Raw genomic sequence first — 18,629 nt, 5'->3', positions numbered from 1 at the left:
CGTTCAACACCAACCAGTTACTGACTGATTTGGGGCCCAAGCATTTGATTGTGTCCATCTCTGCCTCCTGGAGTTTCCAGCTTCCTTCAGAGCTCACCTCAAGAGCAGCTCCTACATGAATCCTGATTCTCCCAGCTATTAACGCCCTCCCCGCTGGAAATCACTTTATGTCTATTTATTATATATTTTGCATTTACTTTAGTGTGTAATATTTCTCCCAACCACCACCGTCCATGTTCCCACCTCCATCCCCAATAGAACATGAACTCCTAGAGGTCAGGGACTGATTAAGTTTTTTTTTTTTTTGCTTTTTTAGAGGGCAATTGGGGTTAAGTGACTTGCCCAAGGTTACACTGCTAGTTTTTGTGTTAAGTGTCTGAGGTCAGATTTGAACTCAGGTCCTCCTGACTCCAGGGCTAGCCGCCCCAAGGACTGATTAATTTTTATCATTATGTACCCAGAACCTAATGTGGTACCTATAAGTTTGTAGGCATTCACGCCTGCAAATAAACCAATCTGTTCTAAACCCAAATAACAATATGACTTAGAATAGCTGGCATTTATACAGCACTTTAAGGTTTATCTCATTTTATCCTCACAACAACCCTGGGAGGCAGTTACTATTATTATCTCCATTTTATAGATGAAGAAATCAAGACCAGCTTGAGGTAGACTGATTTGTCCAGAATCACACAGCTAATAAGAGTCTAAAACTGCATTTAAACTTAAATTTTTCTCATTCTGGGTCCAGTACTCTGCCCACTGTGTCAAACAGTAGATAATAGCTGGTAGATAATATCATTTAACCAATTTTCTCTGCCTGTATCTTAATATTTTAACAAGTTTTCTAGTCTTTTCCCCTTCTACGTGTGTGCGCGCTTGCGTGTATGTGTGTGTGTACACACACACACACACACACACACACCTAAATCCCTCTCATTTTGAACTCTACATCCTGGCTTTTTATTCCTGACAAGTCTCTAAATTCAAGTTGATTCCTTTTATAGCTATAACCCACTGTACCAAGTGTTTCATTTCTGTGAGGGTTTGTATTTGGAAGAGAGGGAGGCCGAGGCTTTTAATCTGTGTGGCTGAGTCATGCAGTATTACTAACGCATGCTTCTCTGGTGTCATTATTTGATCTGGAAAATGCTATTCAACAGATTGAGTCCCTGAGAAAATGACTTTTGGGTCAGTTTGTAAGCTTTTATTGTATCTGGTTGTACTGAACATGACTTTGATATTACCAGAGAGTTTCTGAAGGTGATGAATATTTTGGAATAATCCGAAAGAACTTGGTCACACAGTGTCTTCCAATGTGATTGCAAAAGTTAAGCCCCTTGGCTGTCTTCTTTTCATTATATTTCTGGTTGGATGACTAACCCACCAAGGAAATATAGGGTGCATTTTCTATACTAGCAACAGATGAACTTCCTTTCTAAAGATAATGGAATTCTAAAACTTGAAATGCTAAACCAAACTTTCTGAGTTTCCCTCCCACCTTTTTCATGAACACAAATTTTTTTTTTGCCCTTTGTATCTCCTTATCCCTGCTTACTAGTCTACTCAAGTATTTCTTAGCATAGCTCACTCATCTTCCTTCTCGTGCTTTGTGAATTGTTTTTTGAAAAGAAAAAAGAGATTGCTGTACACCTCACCTCTGGTCTTCTCAGGTAAACCCGATCAATGCCTTCTTTGTTCTTTCATCCTGTTATTACTTTCAGGACTTCTCTCTAATGCAGCCTGTACTAGGAACCCACTTCCCTACTTACAAATCAGCACACTGTATCAGTCCTACATTTTAAGTAATTTAGATAATTGCTGCCTCTCCTATGGTACCCTTATTGGTGAGAAGAACTGTTTGATTTTGTTTACTCTATGTCCCAAGTATTTTCTCCCCTGAGATCTAGAATGGAACCCCTGAAAGGAATAGAATGAGCCCTGATTCAGTGATTTGAGAGCAAAGTAGGGGTGGGGTGGGAAGGAAAAGAAACAGAAGAGGCAGTAAGTAAAAAGCATCCATTATTGATTGGCCCTAGAATGTGTCTGTAATCTCAGGTCTGTCAAAGATCCAAGATCCAAGGAGTTCCAAAAAAAGAGGAATTAGTAGGAAGAATCCGTGATTGAGCATCTGAATAGAATAAAGGGAATCCTTAAACATGAAGTAGCCCAAGTCCTTGAAGCTCAAGGAAAGAGGCATTGGTGGCATAGATCTCATATTGCAAAACAGCCTTCAGTTCATCTAAGGCAATCAGTTAGAAAAGTCATTCACCAATAAGAACTACTCATTCTCATGAGCCGTCAAACCATTGAAACCTGCATGAAGGTAGAGTAGGGAATTACCAATGTTATCTTGAAACAATAATGTCAAAAAGTCTTTTAAGGACATGTTTGGAAGGAACACTCTTATACAAGGAGTCGGAGGGCAAGGACAGGGTTCCCCATCTCATCTCCCCACATTCATACGTGGCTAGAAAATCTAAAATAAGATAAATTCCTTGCAATTTAGGACAAAGACTCATCTGATGGAAGTGCAGTCAAAGAAATGACTATCACAAGCCTGGAATTACCATGACCAAAGCTAATTATTGTCAACACATATTCTAGCAGGACTGAGATACCTACAGTTTTCAGAAACCATCTTTATTAAAAACCTAAAACTTGGTATGATATCCAGCTAGACAGAGTCAGACCAAATGACTCTAATGATAAGATAATGAAAGGATAGGAAATGGGGGATGGAGATTGTTCATGGTTTGTCCTTCATTCTCAAAGAGGACCATGACATCAAGAAGATGATACCATGACTTGCAAGTAAATTGGATTTAAGTGCAGTAGGGCTGGTTAAAGTCACTAGCCTCACTTTTTCCCCAGAGTCAAATGGTTCTGATGGGGTACAGGCTCTTGGAAACCCCTTGAACTCTGATTGAATCTTCCCACTTGATGAGGCATTTGCCTGAGGCCATAAGCCTTTCATTATAGCTAGGCCCAAATCTTTGTTACTCTTAACCTAGCCTAGCCCTCCATTGTCCAGCTATTTCCTACCCTTGATCCTATGAAAATATCTATACCCAAATCTGTTACCCTTAAACTAGCCTACCCCTCCATTATCTCATCTCCTGGTAGCCTTCAACTATTTCCCACCCTTAATCTCATTACTGGAGTCTGACTTCAGTTCCCTCAGGATCCTCCTTAGACCCCTCCTCAAGACCCTCCCCAAGCCCCTCCTCTAGACCATCCCTAGATCCCTCCCACAGTCTTTCTGTATATAAGAAGCAACTTGCCTCCATGAAGGTGCTGAGAGTTAGCAGACTAGCTCAGACTCGCTCTGTGTCAGATTGTTCTGGCCTGCTTGTCAATACAAGCTTCACATATACTTAGGCTCCTTAAGAGTGTACCCATTAAGATGAATCTTTAATAAACTTTGCTTTACTTTGGCTGAGAGAAGACTTGAGTCAAATTCATTTGGCAGGACCTGGCGTGTTGGGGTCTCGAGCACCTCTAATCTAAACCTCAAAACTCAACAGGTCCATTGACCAGATGTAGATCAGGACAACTGGAGATGACCCCAGGGGGTGGAGAGGGAGTTGGCAGGTCAGTCAAGCAAAACAAAACAATAAAAATAGTACAAGCCCTGGTCCCCTTCAAGTGCAACCTAGCTTCCATCCAAGCATAGGACTGTGAGAAAAATAATTATTAGTAATCAATGATTTAGGGAGATCCAGAGTTCTCCCCTTTTTCTAAAGTTCTCATTTCTCCTCAGTTGTGATCAGACCCCACCCAAAGTTACAAGAAATTTAATCTAAGGGGGAATGGGGGTGGGGATGTCCACTGTGTTCCACTTAAGCAAGTTTGGGTGGAGGTAGAGCCTTTGTTTAGATTGCCCAGAGGTGGGAGTGGTCGGCATGTGGAGATAGTTTCTTTGTCCAAGAGTGGTATCACTCAGCCCCCCCCCCCCCCCATTGGAGTGAGCCCATTTTTCAATTGTAATATTCATTCTCTCATTAATTGTTAACCAATCAGAGTTGATTGCCATCCCCTGGAACTCCCACTTTTCCAAGGTTATATAAGTCATGAGTCACCATTATGAGGATCTTTGGCACTCAGGAATGCCTCTTTTGTTAATAAAATGTAGCATTATTAATAAAATTATTAATCCCCCAGTAACATCTCTTGAATCATGTTGTTTGCTTTTTGGAGGGCGATGACAGAGCAGTTGGGGTTAAGTGACTTGCCCAAGGTCGCACGACTAATAAGTGTTAAGTGTCTGAGGCTGGATTTGAACTCTGGTCCTCCTGACTCCAGGGCTGGTGCTCTATTCACTGCACCACCTAGCTGCCCCACTTGAAACTTTTAAACATCCCAGATGCTCACATACATTTCCACAGCTCAAGGTGCTACAATCTACCTTTCAAAGTATTTCTGTCTCTACCACTGTCTAGGAGATCCTTCCTCAAGAGTCTCTAGAACCAATTGAATAAGTCTCTTGGCAGGTAGGCAGCATGGTGTTCAGCATTCTCTCAGCCAACTGGGAGCAAGGCCTCCCTTCAGCCTTCAGGACCCAAGTGTCCCAGTCTTGGTGGAAGCAGGGTTATCTTTTCATGAAGGGCCATTGTAATGGCTGAAACTTCTTCCTCTGTTTTTGTACCCTGTGTAATTCCTAGTTGTATGATGGGGAGGATAAAAACCTTTACCCCCCAAAATGGTTAAGTATGGTTTGTGTGGAATAGAGCAATGACAAAAGGACAGTCTGGGTTCTTTACCTTCAGGTAAAGCTTGTGTGGGGGAAGAATCCAGGCTTCACAAGAAGGGACAGCAGCTTTGAGAGAAGCTAAGTTGTGCTTGATAGTGAAAAATAGCAGTGACAGCTCCACCATGCTGTTTTCCTGGACTATTCAAGAAAGAGGATGCCCTTTCTCAATAGTATCACTGTCACAACCTTCCAAAAAGCCTTTTTTACTATCTTCAGTCTTGAAAAAGGAAGGGAATGGATAAAGGGCAGGGTCAGCCACTGGACAGAGCATTAGCACCCTAACAAGAGTGTTCTGGGCATTGTGTACACACTGATCATACCTCGAAAGAGGGACACAGGGCCCCAGGTCGTAGATGTTAGTACTCAGTGTCCTTGACACAGAAACTACAAGTCAGTGGTGGGCATACACTGTCATAGGTTCTGCATAAGACTGACACACTAGGTCTTATTGAGGTGCCATGTTGTATCCCTGTCCTTCAGTGAGAGCTGTCAAAATAAAGAGAGGAGGTTGTAGGGACAGCGGCAGGAATTAGGGAGGGGACCCTCTCTTAGCCCTAGGTCAGGGTAGCTTCCTAGTATGGAAATTAGCCAGCCACACACTGATTCACTTTTATACATTCACAGAAACCAAATACATTTACCAAAAGCTGTCAGAAATCAAACCATCATTGCACTGTGTTTGCACAGCTCCTAATCTTAATGTGATAATAAGAAGCAAGACCCAAGGTGGAGGAAAATGCTTTTTCATTACCTCTGTTGTCTTCACTGATGGAAATGGAAATTATTTATGCTGGGAACCCTAACTATGCAGCTTCTCACTCATTTAAATGATTTATACCACTTGAGGGAGCCAGGAGGACTTAAAAACTGCATTTATATTCATTTGGATTCATTCTCCCCATGAAGTCCCACCCCCTTTTTATCTCTCCCATTTTCTTATTCTGTACAGTAACTGCAGGGAGGGAGATGTGCCTTCATTTCCTGGATGCTTCTCTCTGCCCATTCCCACCCTTTCTTTCTGTTTTCCTTCTGATTTCTGATATTATCTCCTCATTCTGTTTCCACTTGATAGGTGATGAGTTGAGGGAGGCCTGCACAAAAGTCACTTTCTCCGCTGGAAAGTGCTGATGTGAAATTGCTTGGGACCAGATGATCTCAGACAATTTCACTCACTACAAACATGCTCCCTGAGGAAAACACATCAGGGAGGGAATGGGGCCCTGCTTTAGCTCTAAAAGGAAGCTCTAGTTGGTGGTGTGCTTCTATATTTTAAAACTGCCCTTTAAATTCCTCTTCCTTCTTCCCAAACCCATTAGGTATACTGTGTCCCCCAAGCTGATAACCTTTGCTGTCCATCTGCTTCAGGGGATCATTCCTTGTTTATATTTTAGCAGAGCAGATTTCAGGGGGCCCCCCCCAATACACCATCACCGTGTGTTTTAGTGCATCACAGTTTTGCCATACACATCCATTTTGTGCAGGTTTTAAGTAAAGGCCTTTATCAGAGTAAGTTCATTTGTTTCTGCCAAGGTGTCTTGTTAATAATCAGGCTGTGTGGTATAGTGAGTAGAAAGAGGTCTGGAGGCAGAAGATTTGGATTCAAATACTGCTTAGATTCTTAGTTTTTATGTTACCTCAGGTGAGTCATTTGAATTCCTTGGATCACAATTTCCACGTTTTGAAGTGAGGAAGTTGGATTAGAAGCCTCTAAGGTGCCTTTCAGCTCCAGATCTGTTATCGTATGTGGCCTAGGATTAGATGGGCTCTGAGGCCCCTTTCTAGCTCTCAATCGATTTTTCTTTTCTTTTTTTATTATTATTCTATAGGAAAGAATTCAGAGAATAGAAACATTCTTATAAAATGGTCCTTTATCACAGTGATTAACTATATAATAAGACACAAAAGAGCTGTCATGGCATTCCTTTTTCTCCTTAGGTCTTATTGCTTTGGTAATAAAAACCTTTTTTTTTTATGGCACCAAAATAAAACTTTACTGCCAAAGCAGTTTAGATGAAATTAGAAGATGTATGTTTGGGAAGGAGAAAGGGCAGTCATAAGAAAAGTAAAGTCAGCACTTGAATCCTGTGGGCTTTGTTTATTAGAACATGTGTCATTGGAGATTCTCTAATTCAAGCTATGACATGGGGAATACTTTGGATGGCAAGGAAAAAGTCACTTGGAAAAGTGAGTCTGTACTTCTTTCAGATGTGTGGAAGATAAAGTGTTAAGCCAAGAAAAGTTCAGTATTTAGTGTTATGGATGATTAAATGGGGAAAATAGCAAATGCTCAGAAACTGTTACCACCCAGATTTGTAAATTAAATCATCAACTTCTGTTTTGATCTTGAGTCCTTGTGCTATAATTGGTAAATAGTTAGCTTTATTGAAATCAGCAGATCTTTTAATCATAAGTTAATGCTTCAAATTGTTTGACTTCTCCCATGATTGAGAATTCCTGGATTTTTGCATAACCATGACTTATAGCCAACCAGTACTTATAGCCAACCAACAGTATACCAACCAAGAGACAATTTCCATCATTTCTGTACCCATAGGAAAATAAATCTCTTACCTGCTTTCACTGCCATGTGGTAGGGGGATAAAGCGCTGCAGGTAGCAGGGGGCACAAGGGAGTAGGGATAGCTCTCATATAGCTCATGGGAGATGTGACCACCAGCCCCTGGGCTTTGGGTAATGGCTGCAATAACATTTTTGGCTAAAGAATTTAAGAGAATCAGATGATGGAACTCATGTATCTCTTAGAGCAAATCGGCCTATATTTTGGTGGTAAGAAAGCATGAGAGGCAGCTGCAAAAGAGGCAGAGATTTGGTAGAGAACTGGCTTTCAGATTCAGGCAGCTGTGTAAGTCACTGGATAGAACATTGGGCCTGAAGTCAAGGAAACCTGAATTCAGATTTGTCCTCAGACACTTACTAGCTGTGTGATCTTGGGCAAGTCACTTAACCTGTGTTTGCCTCAATTTTCTCAGTTATAAAATCGGTATAATAACAACAGCTACATCTCAGAGTTATAGTAAGGATAAAGTGAGAAAATTATAAAGCACTTAGCACAGTGCCTGACACTGTAGGTTTAATGAAAATGATTTTGTCACTGTGTGGAAGAGAGGTTGGAGTAGGGAGAGACTTGGGGCAAGGAGACAAATTAAAAGACCAATGGAATAATCTAAGTAAAGGGGGACTTGAACTTGGGAATAGAGAGAAGGGGTCAGGTGAGAGCAATGTTAGGGAGGGAGAAATGGCAAGGTTTGGCAGTTGATTGGATAAGTGGGGTGAGAAAGTTTAAGGAGTAAAGGATAATGCTGAAGTTATAAACTTAGAGGACAAGAAGCATAATGGGTCACTGGAAACCTTGGAGAGATTTTTAGTCAAGTGATAGAGTCAGAAGCCAAGACTGCAGAGGATTAAGAAATAAGTAGGTAGTGAGGAAACGGGTGGGAGTGGGGGTGGAGAGCGAGTATAGGTGTGTAATTGGACAATATGCTGCCTAGATAGTGAAATTCAGTGACAGCTTTCAGCTCTATATTGCTAATGAAACTCTTCAATCTGATGCTATAAGGTTTCTTTGCTATAGGCTCGTTTTTTTAGGCTTATCAGTTCATAGCACTCCACTGACTCAGCAAAATCAAACCTTCCTACCCATGAGCTTTGAAAATAGTTATCTGTATATACAGCTCTTAGATTGCAAAAAACTTTTAAAGCTGTTCAAGGTCTGCTGAATTTTCCAGAGGACTGGAAAAGTGTAATTTAACACCAAGTTCTCTGTCTTCATTTGCTTCAAGTGTACATAAAACAGATCAACACTTCCCTATTTAATGCCATCTTGTACTCTACTGGTGACAGGGAATGGTCACATAAGTCATTATCAACTCTAACATGACTTGCAGTATTATCAAGAGACCCTGCTTGGTGTAGGTGGAGTTTTGGACTTGGAATCAAATATCAAAAGACAGACATTTATTAAGCATTATGTGTCAGAAATTGTCTTGGTATTGACAATAAAGACAAAAATGAAAGTACTCCCCCCACACAGAGCTTACATTATATTAAAGAAGATCCCAGTTTAAATCATGCCTCTGACACTTCTTAGCTGCATAACCATAGACAAATCATTTAACCTCCCTCAGCCTCCATTTCCTATGTAAAGTGCAAATAATATGTATTGTCCCTGCCTCACAGGTTAAGTGTGATACTCCAGCAAGAAAATGGATCTAAAATACTTTACAAACTTTAAACTGCTATATAAATGTAAGTTACTAGGATCTTAGGACAATAGTTCCAGAGCTGGATGGGAACTCAGAAGGCATCTAGTCCAGCTTCTTCATTTTACAAATGAGGAAACTGAGGCCCAGAGGCTAAATGTCTTCCCCAAGGTCACTCAGGCAGTAAGGGGTAGAACTTAGATTTGATGCCAAAATCAGCACTTTTGCCACTGTACTTTTGTCATTATCATCATCATCAAATGAATAAATAAATGAATGAATATCTGGGTAGCTTTAGGATATATGCAAATATCTCAAAGCAACCAAGAATGTCTAAAATGGATAGAGCATGGCTTTACTGATTATATCTGGTGTTTTCTTGTAAGACCGATAAGTACAGTGTTGACACGCTAACATTGTTCTTCCTAGTTTTGGTCACACAGCAGTGATCCACCATGTTTTTACATTAAGCCATATTACATTTCTGAGTAATTGATGACATTCTGCAGTTGATATGCAAGGTTTCTGACTAGCTTTTAGCAAGTATTCAGGAGAGGTCTTCACAATTCACATTGATTCTGGGACTTCTTGAGTAGAAACAGCTTCTAGTCACTATTCCCAAGTCACTTGCTGCAGAGCTCCTACAGATATATATATATATATATATATATATATATATATATATATATATATATATATATATATATATATATATATCTTCATTCTCCAGGTGGTTCATGTTTAATTATCCCCATCAATCAGTTAGGATTCTCAATAATTCCCAACCATGCTTTTGTGATACCCCATAGAGGCACCAATTATTTCAATAAGCTGCAAAATTCTCAAGAGAAAATTAATTTCAATTTACTTTAATTTCAAAAGTAAATAAACCATGTAGCACTTATCTGAGGGAAATGAAAATATCCCAAATCAGGAAGTTGCAACTTGAAGGAAGTTGAGAATTCTCTAAGTGACTTGAATGGTCTGGAGGCCAGATAGCCAGATAGGTATCCCTTGTATTTTTAGTAAAAACCAGGTTTTCTCTAGGAGTGCAACCTCTTTGTATTCTTAGCTCTGGCACACAATGCCTTATGTATAGTATGTGATCAATAAATGTTTGTTGAATTAATTTCTGTTGGTAATGAGAAAATGAACATCACGTAGAGTTTACCTTTGTTCATTTGGGCAAGTACAATAATAGTTTGACGACCTAACAAGCATTTCTGGTAGTGTTTTTGTTAATCCTTATTTAATTTTCTTTTAAAAGTTATTTCTCTTTCACTTATTGTTTATCAAAAATGTTTCTTTCCCCCAGAGTAACATAAGCTGCTTGAGGGTGTGGAATGTTACCTCTTTGACCCCAGGACCAAGTACAATACTTAGCAATAGTAGGTGATTAAAAATAGTTTGGTGAATTGAATTACAGTCAATCTTTGGTTAATGATTTATCCTTTTCTTTCAGCATCATTGACAAAGAAGTTTCATTAATGGCAGAAATGGATAAAGTTAAAGAAGAAGCAAGTAAGTGGTGGATGAGTGCCAAGTGTGGACAGTTGGGTTAGGAATGCAGGTGGGGAATTCCCAGATCAAATTGCAGTGGTCCTTCTTACTCCAAAAAGGGCACTGCGTGCATGGCAGGTTGGACTCCCTTGAGAAAGTGCCAATAGAATTATAAATGTTTTTCAGACTCGAACAGTCAGCAGTTCTGATGACATTCCACACACAGCATGTGGGCCAGTGTAGCTGGCATGTTAACATGGTTTCACAGACTCTGTAGTTATGACATGGTTGCATTTTCATGGTACATCTTATTTCTTCAGTAAAAGGAAATGAGCACAGTTTTTGCATTTTTCAGCTTTGGCTTGTTTTCCTCCTCAGTTTTATAACCTTTTAGAGAAAGTGGTAACAGTAGATTTTACCGTATATAGTCTCTGGCAATACTTTTTCATCACAATGCTAGGGCAATATCACATCATTTTCTCACAGGAAAAAAAAAAGCCCTCAGGTTCTATTCTGACTTTCTTCTCTTCCCCATGCAATCACAGCAGAAGCCAAAAAGTATTGATGTTTGAAGGCTTTCTAAAGAGTATTTCTCTCCTAGAATGGTTTGGGACTATGAACACAGTCCATTCCCACATAATTGAAGCAGTTATATCAACTGAATCCATCCTCCATGCGTATAACAGAACATCAAATTGATCTTTCCCTTATTCTGAATTCCTACATTGCTCCTGTATACAGTGTGAACAGACAATATCTTGAAATCACCTGGATATTATCTTTAAATTGTTCTCCAGTTTTTTCATGCATCTTGTTTCTCTGCTTCTTGAGGAAAAAGATGGAATCTTTCTGCACTGTACCTAGCACAGTGTTGAACACATATGCAAATAAGTGTTAGGTCTGGGATTTCACCAGAGTGAAAAAATACTGGTGTGAAAATTCCACCATGATTCCTCTGTAATTTCCTTGATCACAGGATCATAGAAATAGAGGTAAAAGGAACCTTAGAGTCCATCTAGTCCAAACCCTTCATCTTATAGATGAGGAAACTGAGGCCCAAAGAAATTAAGTCATTTGCCTAAGATCACATAGGTAGTAATTGTCAGATGTGAGATTCGAGCCCAGGCTATCTAACTCTAGACCTAATGTGCTTTCCATTATACCATACTGCCACTCTTAGGGAGTTGTCTGGAGTTGCTCAGGCACACGGTAAAGAAGTGCCAGAGGTAAAATCTGAACCCATATTACTGACTCCAAGTTAAATACTTTATCCACTATACCACACTGATCCTACATATTGAGTATTCTTTTGGATTCTTTTTTGAAGTCGAAACTGATGATTTTATCGCATGGAAATTCTCTGTCAATGCAGATAAGCAGTTTGTTGCCTTAGAAAGTTGCCTAGGGGCATAGAGAGCTTAAATGACTTGTCCTTAGTCATACAAGTAGTGTGTGTCATTAACAGGACTTTAACCAAGTTCCTGACTCCAAAACTTACCCAATAAAGATACACTGCACCATACTGAAGCACTTAGTAAATGAAATTAATTTACTTTCCATGGAATGTCGGGACCAGCATTATTGAACACACCAACATGGTTGCAAACCTCAGCATTTCCGTGATTATTTCAGTGCTATGATCTACTTCCAGTAACACAGCAAACAAACCTCTAATATCTTCGTGGACAGCCTTCATGAGGTGCCAAGGCAAAATAACAACAATAGCACTTAGCTAACCTGGTCCTTGGACAAGAGATAACCAATCTGTCACTGTATTCTCATGTCTTTCTATCTCAGGACCTGTCAGAACTTGTATTGCACTGATTTATATTTTTTAAGAATTTAAGATTACACTGACCTCCAAGGTACAATTAGACATTAGAGCCGGATTTTAACAAGGAATTACAAACTAAAGAAATGAATTAAAACCTCAAGACTGATGCCTAAGGACAGTATGATAGATGAGAAACTTACTATAGTCCCTCTGTCAGAGATTCTCATGACATGAGATGCCTGAGTATAATTTGAGGAGCCCTCTCATTGGCTTACATTTCTCCACCCTGAAAACCTGGGAAGGACTACCTGGTGCTTTCCCTTCAGCATATTGAGAATGACTCCCATTCACAGTATTACAGAGTATGTTCCTTGAAAGCAGGTATTGCTTCATTTATTATATTTGTATCAGTGCCTGGTGGATGGTAGATACTTTATCAATATTTGTTGGTTAAGTGATTGATACAGAAAAAAATTTTAGTGAAAGGAAGAGAAAAAAAAGAGAAACCCTTGAATGAATAACCATTAGTACCAAAGATCTCATTAGTACCAAAGATCTCCTGTGTAAATCCCCAGGCACTTATAACCTAAATATGAAGGCTCTTTAGATATTCTCCTTCCATCCCTTTTGCATTCCTTGATTTCAAACAATTGCAGAAGAAAAAAAATCTCTTCTTCTCCTCCTCCTCCTCTTTCTTCTTCTCTCCTCTCTCTCTGTTTCTCTCTCTCTCTTCCTCCCCTCCTCCCTCCCTTTTTTTCCTGTCACTTTTCCTCTCTTTACCCCTTTCTTTTCTTCCTTTTCTCATTTCTCTGCCTTTGTTCTTGTCAATTCCACATAATGGCTACTCCTTCCACACAACTTCTGAGGAAAAAAAAACCTTAAGGGCTGTCCATCGAAATAGGCTGAATTTATTTCGGATATACTTCCTAGCATTGAGGAACCACCCAGTTAAGTCAACAGAGATTAGGGTACCACACTACTCCCAGTTGTGGAACCAGGCATTCAATCATGGGGAAGGGGATGGCCTACCTCTTCTTGGGGGATTAACCTTTTTCACATATTTTAGCTTCTTTAAGGCCCCTGTCCCCATGCTCCAGAAAAATAAAAATTGCTTAAGGTTTAAATTATGGTTCACGTCTATTGTTGTTGAGCTGTTTCGTTCATGTACCACTCTTTGTGACCCCATTTGGTGTTTTCTTGGCAAAGATACTGGAGTGATTAGCCATTTCCTTCTACCAGCCCATTTTACAGATGAGGAAACTGAGGTAAACAGTGTTAAGTGACTTTCTCAGGGTCACACAGTAAGTATCTGAGGCCAGATCTGAACTCAGGTCTTCCTGACTGCAAGCCTAGCACTCTATCCACTATACCACCTAGCTGCCCATCTCCTAAGTTAGTGGAGGGATAAGGGATAAATAACAAAGAAAAAGGGAAGATCTCAACTCAAGAAATATCATAACAAAATTTTCTAGTATTTCTGGTAATTAACCTCCCTAAAAGAGATCTAAAATGAATTAGTCTTTATAACGAATTCTGAAACAGTACAGTTCATTTTATAATCAATAAGCATTAACTGCCTATTATCTACAATGCACAGTACTGGACACGAGTGATAACAAAGAAAAAAATGAGAATAGCTCCTGCCCTCAAGGAGTAGACATCATGAGAGAAAACAAGACAGTCACATAAATATATACAAAGTAAATTTCAGGCACAGGGTTGGGGAAGACACAAGCAACTGAGGAGATAAGAAAGGTTTCATGTAGAAAGTGGGGTTTGAGCTTAACTTTGAAGTTAACTAGGAATTATAAGAGGTAGAAAGGAAGGTGGTAAAATAAAAGAAATACAGTGCTGAGAATCGCAAGAACTAGATTCACGTCCCAGTTCTGAAGCTGACTAGTTGTATGACCTTGGACAAATAATTTAACTTCTGACCCTCGGTTTCCTCATCTGTAACATGAGGAAGTTGAACTCAGTGATTTCTAAGGGAACTTCCACTTCATGAATGGTATTCTAGTATATTCCTAAAATTCTAAAGGACTTTATAAATGCAACAGAGAAAATATATTTCAACAATCTAGATACTTTTTAAAAATATAGATAATAATGTAATATTAATATGTCAGATCCTGAATACAGTGATTTGTAAAGTTTTTCATTCAACCACTCTTCCCTTTCATATTTTTAGAGAGAAGAAAATGGTAGTTTCAAAACTTGCTTATAATTCTGTTTATATTGACGTGATCAAATGAACCTCAGGTTCAGTCCTGAATCTTTGATTGATGTCTTTGAGGTGATAATATGGGCCCCAAAAGAAGTAGTGCTTTAGATCTAAAGTTTTAAGGCTTTTTCATAATGAATGGCTTTGAAATGTTAATGTAGAATATAAGTAAAATGCTTCCAAAGACTTGCTGATGCACATGTCTTCATTTACATGCACATTTACATTAACTTGAGCACAGGAGGAACTGGCTGGTAATTCTGCACCTGCAATCTTATTTTGGGGCTCATTCACATCCTTTTGGATGAAGTCTTTGGTTTTTGACTGCCATTGGTGTGAATGCTTTTTAGTCTTAGTGCCTCAAAAAAAAAAAAGCCTGATATCTAATTGTCAGTTGTCTCAAAACTGAATATAAAGAGAAGTCAGAGAGCATTACTAGTGTGCCTTGGGAACTGACAGTGCTTGGATTGAGAATTCTTGATTTGTAGTCCAGCTTCATGGCCCCAAATGGGCTGTTTAACTTCTCTAAGCCTCAGTTTCCTCATCTGAAAAGTGAGGAGGGTGGACTAGATACACTTTTATGATTTTATTATTCTGTCTGTTTACCTAGTTTCATTTGGAACATTTGCCACCATCTCTTTCCTACTTTATGATCCTGAAAAAAAGAGCCCATCGGCTAATCTTATTATACTTTCTACTTCACATAAATTCTTTCAGACTTTTATATGACAATATGCCTTCTGGATCTCTGGACTTCCAGGCCTACATTTTTTAAGTTGAATTGGTAAGAAAATATTGGAGCCCAGACACTTATTTTCTTTTCCAAATTTTAAATTTTTACTTAATAGCTTTTGTTTTTATATTCTTTCCATTTATGAACATATCCCTTCCAGTCACTACACAGTGGGTTATCCCTTGTAACAAGGCCGAGAAAGATGAGAGGGGAGAAAAGCAGTTCAGTAAAACTAACCAACATCATTGACCAATTCTGACAGTATATGTAATTTACTGTCTTTCACCTCTACAAAGTCCTCCACAGTCCTTCACCTTTTCAAAGGAGAAAGGGAGCTTCTCATTTTTTTCCTCAGCCAAGACTGGTCTTTATAATTACACAGCATTCAATTTTTCATAGAATTGTAGATTTAGGGCAGAAGAGAAATTAGAGGCCATCTAGTCCAACCCTGTCTTTTCATAGACCTCAGGAAACTAGCCCAAGAGACTTGTCCAAGGTAACATATCGAGTAGATGTCAGAAACAGGATTTGAACCCAAGTCCTTTGACTTGTTGCTATTCTTTCCACTTACATAGTTGTAAGCAATATGTATAATTGTTTTGTTCTATCTACATCAGTTCATATTTTTTCCCATACTTCTCTGAATACTGTACTTCAAATCCATCTTCTCTCGTGATTCAGTAATATTCCATGACATTTTTATACCAATTTGTGGGCATCTGTTTAGTTTCTAGTTCTTTTTAACCATTAAAGTTCTGCTATGAACACACACATATATGTGTATACACACACACACCTCTTTCTTTCCATTTAGGTTCTCTATGAGGTATATGCTTTACCATTGCTTTCACCTCTGAGTGAAAGGAATTTGGACATTTTAGAAACTTTTTTTTGGCCTAATTCCAAATTGCTTTCTAGAATCACTGGTCTTAGGCACTTTCAAGTGATCATTTTGAGAAAAGAAACTGCTACTTTCCCCTAATTCCATCCTGATAATAAATCACCCAAAACATCATCCCGTCCAACATCTTTCATGTAAGTCTATGCCACTGTCACTACTACCACCATCCCCATAAACAAAGGGGAAAGTACAAAAAAATTTGAATATTTTAGCAGGTTCCTACATATTCTCAGAGGCTGTACAGCACAGATCAATCTTTCCTGGGAAATGTGACTTGGTAAATCAGGGGGAGGGGGTAAGTAATCAAAAAGGAATTATAGCAGCCTGACATTCCATTGGGCTATATGATTTATGGTTTGATTATTTTGTTAATATCACAACATCACTATCACTGTTAAGTTTTATGAAAAGATATGTCTATCACAGTCTAATGACATGATATATGGTTTTGTAGAGCATTTTAACTCCTGATTCATTCTTTACTTTGTCTCATTCAGGCATTTAAATGCCCCGTTTTGATATTTTGTATATTAAGCATTCTCACAATCAGAAATCATGTTGTTTGGCACTGGTTCTGGAGGTGTGCTATGACTCGAACTTAATAGAGCAATGGGTTATTATTCAGCCAAGAATTCAAAATGAATGGCTGTATACACATTCGCAATTAGATATACTTTTTTTTTCTTATAGCAAAGAGTGTTTGTCTAATTGAAATGGGGGCAGTGATTGTAGAACTTAAATGAGATGTTAAGAGTTTGTTAAAAGATAATATTGTAAATTTAATCTTACTGTGTATATTTTTTATTCATTTTTTTATGGGCTCTAATGTATTTTAGGAACTGCCACAAATTCACATGATTTGCCTGTGGGCTGCTAGGTCTATTTGGATCTGGAATTTAGCTGACAGATGTATGAAAACATAGAGGCTGAGAACTCCCTAGCGTCTTCTCCACATGTGCAGATGCTGAAGAATACTCTTCTTGGACCATTCCAGTTCAAGTTGGCATTGACTTGCTCTTGCAAATGTGCCTTTGGGGACATTTACAATACAGACATGAAATGCTTACATTTGGAACTTGGCTCTTTTTGTAGAATGGAAGCATATCATCAGAGCAGAGGCATCTGGGAATCTTTTAGCTCCCCTAAAAGTACTCGGTGTCAAGTCAAATGTGGGTGAATGACTTGAATGGCAATTAGTTACCCTAAGTGAATCTGGATGGATGAAATATAGACTGTATCTGTCAACAAATTCTGTTATTTTATTATTGAATGTTTAATGTATTTAATAACTAGCACAAATACCAAATTTTTCTAGACATTTTTCAGGATACAGAACAAAACAAAACGTTGTTGTTCCTTTACAATGGATCCCCATGCTTCACACAGTGATCCAGATTTGCATGGAATTTCAAGTTGCTTTTAGACGGCTTGTAATTTTTCACAGTCTCTATTTTAAGACATTTGTCTCTTTTAGCATTTCCCCATTTGAAATTTGAGATCTTCGGACAAAATTAGATCAGGTGCCTTTTTGAATTTTTGACAGAAAATGGAATAGAGAAGAGGTAAAAAGGTGGGGAGGAAGATCATTCATTAGAGGAGGAGTTTATTGGTGGGATTAAAACACCGGGAAGGGGATTAGATTAGCAAGCACTAACAGCTTGCACTGGGAAACAGGTTCAGTGACCAGACCAGAAAACAGAGCATGGCTATGTATTCAAAAGTCAATATAAAAAAAGGAAAATTGATTCTAAAATATATCCATTAATATATTTACATTTCAGCCCTTAATATATTATTCTTTCTTCCTTGGTAGTGGAAATTCTGACTGCTCGTCAGAAAAAAGCCGAAGAATTAAAGAGACTTACTGATCTATCCAGTCAAATGGCTGAGGCACAGCTGGCTGAACTCCGGGCGGAAATTAAGGTAAGTTTTGAAATGTCAAAGCCTGAATGCCAAGCCTGAGATAAGATCACCATTGTTTTTGTTTTGTATATAGTGTTTTTCCTCTAAGGATTTGACATAATATGTTAGGTTCTCTTTCAAGAAGATTAAAATGGAGACTAGAGAAGGGTAAAGGTTACTGAATAATAGTATTTAAGTATAAAAAGGCATGATAGGATTTATTATCATAGAGGAGGACTGAGCTTTTCTGTATATTCACTGAGAACAGGCCCAGAGGAAATGGGCTAGTGGAGAGTGAGTGTGTGTGTGTGTGTGTGTGTGTGTAATTGTGGTAAGAGAGATGGTGACAGAAACAGAGAGACAGAACTTTGTATGACATAGAGAATTTTAAATTCAAGCAACTGAAATAGAGGAAAGTTGAATGTGGAAGCTCTCTTCCTACAAACTTTAATGAATACATCACCCATGTCCAGAATATGTTCTTGAAATAAGGAGACACTCCAGATAGTAGCCTGGAGTCAAAGGAACTGAATTCAAATCTCAGACCTAAGTTCAAGTCCCAGCTCTGCCTTGGTGACTTTGACCAAATCATCTAATTTGGGTAGATCTTAATTTTGTCATCTTTA

General features: G+C 38.8%; 1 protein-coding gene across 5 annotated transcripts in view; it reads left to right on the top strand.

The window, feature by feature from the left end:
- The window catches only part of SPATS2L (spermatogenesis associated serine rich 2 like), a 254,703-nt gene that overhangs the window by 228,523 nt on the left and 7,551 nt on the right, over positions 1-18,629 (top strand). For all 5 annotated transcript variants that reach the window (XM_069070110.1, XM_069070111.1, XM_069070114.1 and 2 more), the window contains 2 exons: positions 10,435-10,493; positions 17,915-18,024. In XM_069070110.1, coding sequence (XP_068926211.1) covers positions 10,435-10,493; positions 17,915-18,024 — 169 coding nt within the window. The remainder of the gene's footprint in view (positions 1-10,434; positions 10,494-17,914; positions 18,025-18,629) is intronic.

This window comes from Petaurus breviceps, unplaced genomic scaffold (genome assembly GCF_028583685.1).
Source record: "Petaurus breviceps papuanus isolate PSGF00001 unplaced genomic scaffold, PetGlider_PUasm1.0 90804, whole genome shotgun sequence".
NCBI classification, from domain to species: Eukaryota; Metazoa; Chordata; class Mammalia; order Diprotodontia; family Petauridae; genus Petaurus; species Petaurus breviceps.
The sequence above is the reverse complement of the archived record's forward strand: the minus strand, read 5'-3'. Positions and strand labels throughout refer to the sequence as shown.